Consider the following 2,955-nt stretch of genomic DNA (forward strand, 5'->3'; position numbering starts at 1 on the left):
GAGGAACATGTCAGTTGTTTTCGTATTGACGATATCCAGTTATGTCTCTGACATTACCCACCCGCCTTTTTTGTAGGATGTTTGATTTACGCGTCCCTTGAATTTGCGCTTAATTTGAGGTTTCAGTGTATGCATATTTTATACGTTACATGTCTCAATACGTGACCTATGTTGGTTTACTTCTTACTTTAACGCGATATTTCATACATTGTACTACCACAACCCCCGTACAATAATCGATAATTGAGCGTGGCGTTAGGTAATCTTTAGTCTTATCTCAACAACTTCCCCCGTCTGGTCGGTATAAATTCGTTTTGTTGGTGCATGTAAACCACACTTTTCCCCTAAACGAAATAATAATTAGTCTAGCCGATCCAAGCTCCCGGCATGTTCCGACTTCTTTGGTTCTTTGTTGCCATGGTACCGGCAGTGGTACTGTCGGATGTCAGTTTTGTCGAATGTAAGTGTGCCAGCAATGGACTTCGTAGTTCGATACTAATTCGCCTAGTGATTGACCAGGTCCGAACGGTGCACCGACGCCAATCTTGCTGAAGATCAACGACTGCACGGCAGATGAATGTATTCTGGTTTCCGGACAGCCAATTAGTGCCATCGTTAGTGGAATCTATAGCCCGATCGATAGCAACACTGCCAAGGCCCATATTTCCTCCTTCGTCGGTGGTTTGGATACGGGATTTGAAATTTCACCGGAACTGGAAGATGCTTGCAGCACCGGAATCGACGGTGGTTGTCCACTGACGGCCGATGTGGCGTTCAGCTATTCTCTAGAGAGTAACAACCTGGACGTTCCGGCTCGAGGCGTGGAGGTTGAGGTCGAGATAGGACTGACGGGTGACGGCGATGTTGAGTTGACCTGTCTACGATTCAAAGCAATTGTAAATGAATGAATAAAGTGATTCACATTACCGGCACTGGCACCGTCTGATTTACACTTGAAAATTGTTATTATTCCGGTTCACTCTGCATAGCACGGAAAATTTCTAGAGAAAAAAAAATTACACACTCTAGACTAGAACTAATTCGCGTCAGCGAACCACTCATTTAGATACGATCACAGTCATTTGTGCATTCCACCGTCGAAGCGCCTTATAATTTTCTTAATTAAAACAGGTTTGCCACATCTAATTAAGTAAAAATTTTATAAGACTTCCACGAAAAGAATTCCCTTTCATTATTCGTTTGATTTTCAACGAAAACGTTTTACATGACGCACTCACATTCGCGTGTGTAAGAAAAATTCGAAGCCTACTGCGTTTGTAGTCCCAAGCCCGCCAGTCAAATTAGAAACCGACAGCGCCAGTCACAGCCATCTCGCCGTCAGTACCGAGTCAGTATCCGATTTCCGAATCCATCAGCATGCATTTCTATGCGTAGGAAATATTCGAAGCCGTGCGAAAATGTTGCCTCCCGGCAGGAGGCAACAAGCATGGCCAAACTTCCACCGCCAGGGTAATCGGACACTATAATGGCGAAAAGTGCCGATTATGCGATTATTAGTTGTTTAAGGTGAAATATTTTCCGTGTAATTGATACGTTAAAATATTTGCTGTTCCGCTTCAACACGCGACCGACCGGTAAAGGATTCGATGCGGAGGGCTTTGCCTGAATACCGGGTAGTGCTTTTAAAATACGAGCTTGTGGTTTTCCTTGCCAAATGTTTCCAGAAGAAATGCTTCCGGGGTTGGTGGTAGCAAGTCAATGGTTAACAAACGGAAAGGAGAACCGAAACGGTACACTCACTCGCTTTCTCTCTCTCTCTCCGTATGAATATCGAATCAAACGATGTGGCAATGGCAATGGAGAGAGCATCATCGACGCGATCTAGCATTGAGCATTCGATGAAAAAGAAAACTCCACAGGCAAAACTTTTACCTACACACCGTTCCCCCAATCCGTAGAACTGCTCTGACATTGAGTTTCCCTGGAGATGATAGAAAGCTACAGTGTAACTGTATAGTCAAATTAAATTTACAAATATATACCTTCGCCGATCCATCCTTTTCCAACAGTTGCGGGTTGAGACACGTTAGATTTATTATTTCAGGGTGGCAAGTGATTTCTCGGTTTTTCCCAGGTTTTCCCGGTTTTTTTAGATAAAAATTCTCGGTTTTTGGAATAGGCTGAAATGTTTAGTTTTTTTTTTAAATTTTAATTTAAACTTTAAACAGATATCCCATGTCCAAAAAAGATCATTGTAATAGGCCCGCTAATTGAGGTTTCAATTACTTTTCAGGCATTTCGATGAATAAATAAAAAAAAATTAATTATAACATGTGCGTATAAGAAAATCATAAAGCCTTTTCCAAGTCATTGAGGGGTTTTGGTTACACGTAACCGATTTCTTCCGAGTGCACATGGCTCTTTTTATTATTTTTTGGTATACATATGATTGAAAATAAATCAATAAGGAACAACAATCCCAAAAACGGAAGCTTGCCACTCGAAAAAAACAATAACAATCTATGCTTGCAACTTCAAATCATTTTGTACAGAGCTTTCTTCGCTCTTTCCGGAAGTATAAGTGGCTTATATCGTACCAAAGAACGCTCTCTACCAACTCTTCACAATATTCAATCATGACCATTAAAGAGAGACGGATATCATCTCAGCAACAAAACACCGTCATGGTTCATATAACATAGAATGGACACCGATGACCTGTCTGAGCATCACAGGTTAGTACGCTGCTGTGGGGATTCTCTCTGAAACAACAAACGGTCGTTTATTCTCGTTTTGCGATCCGATTCTATACGGGCAGTGAATAATTGCGATAGAATCATTTTACTATTGCCGCTTATTCTAACTATGTGAGATTAACCTTTGTGTAAGTGGTATCTATGAAAAAGTCTGTGAATGCTCCAGACCAGGGTTTTGAAATATTGTGTATTGTAACCTAGTATGAGAATCATCATGTCGAATTATCTGCGATAATTA

At 41.3% G+C, this 2,955-nt stretch overlaps 1 protein-coding gene across 1 annotated transcript; it reads left to right on the top strand.

Moving 5' to 3' along the window:
• Positions 1–349: 349 nt before the first annotated feature.
• LOC131431084 (NPC intracellular cholesterol transporter 2-like) lies at positions 350–1,051 on the top strand. Its single transcript, XM_058596608.1, has 2 exons — positions 350–460; positions 520–1,051. The coding sequence occupies exons 1-2, from the start codon at positions 388–390 to the stop codon at positions 906–908; spliced, it is 462 nt and encodes a 153-aa protein (XP_058452591.1). The 5' UTR covers positions 350–387; the 3' UTR covers positions 909–1,051.
• Positions 1,052–2,955: the final 1,904 nt, after the last annotated feature.

This window comes from Malaya genurostris, chromosome 1 (genome assembly GCF_030247185.1).
Source record: "Malaya genurostris strain Urasoe2022 chromosome 1, Malgen_1.1, whole genome shotgun sequence".
Taxonomy (NCBI): Eukaryota; Metazoa; Arthropoda; class Insecta; order Diptera; family Culicidae; genus Malaya; species Malaya genurostris.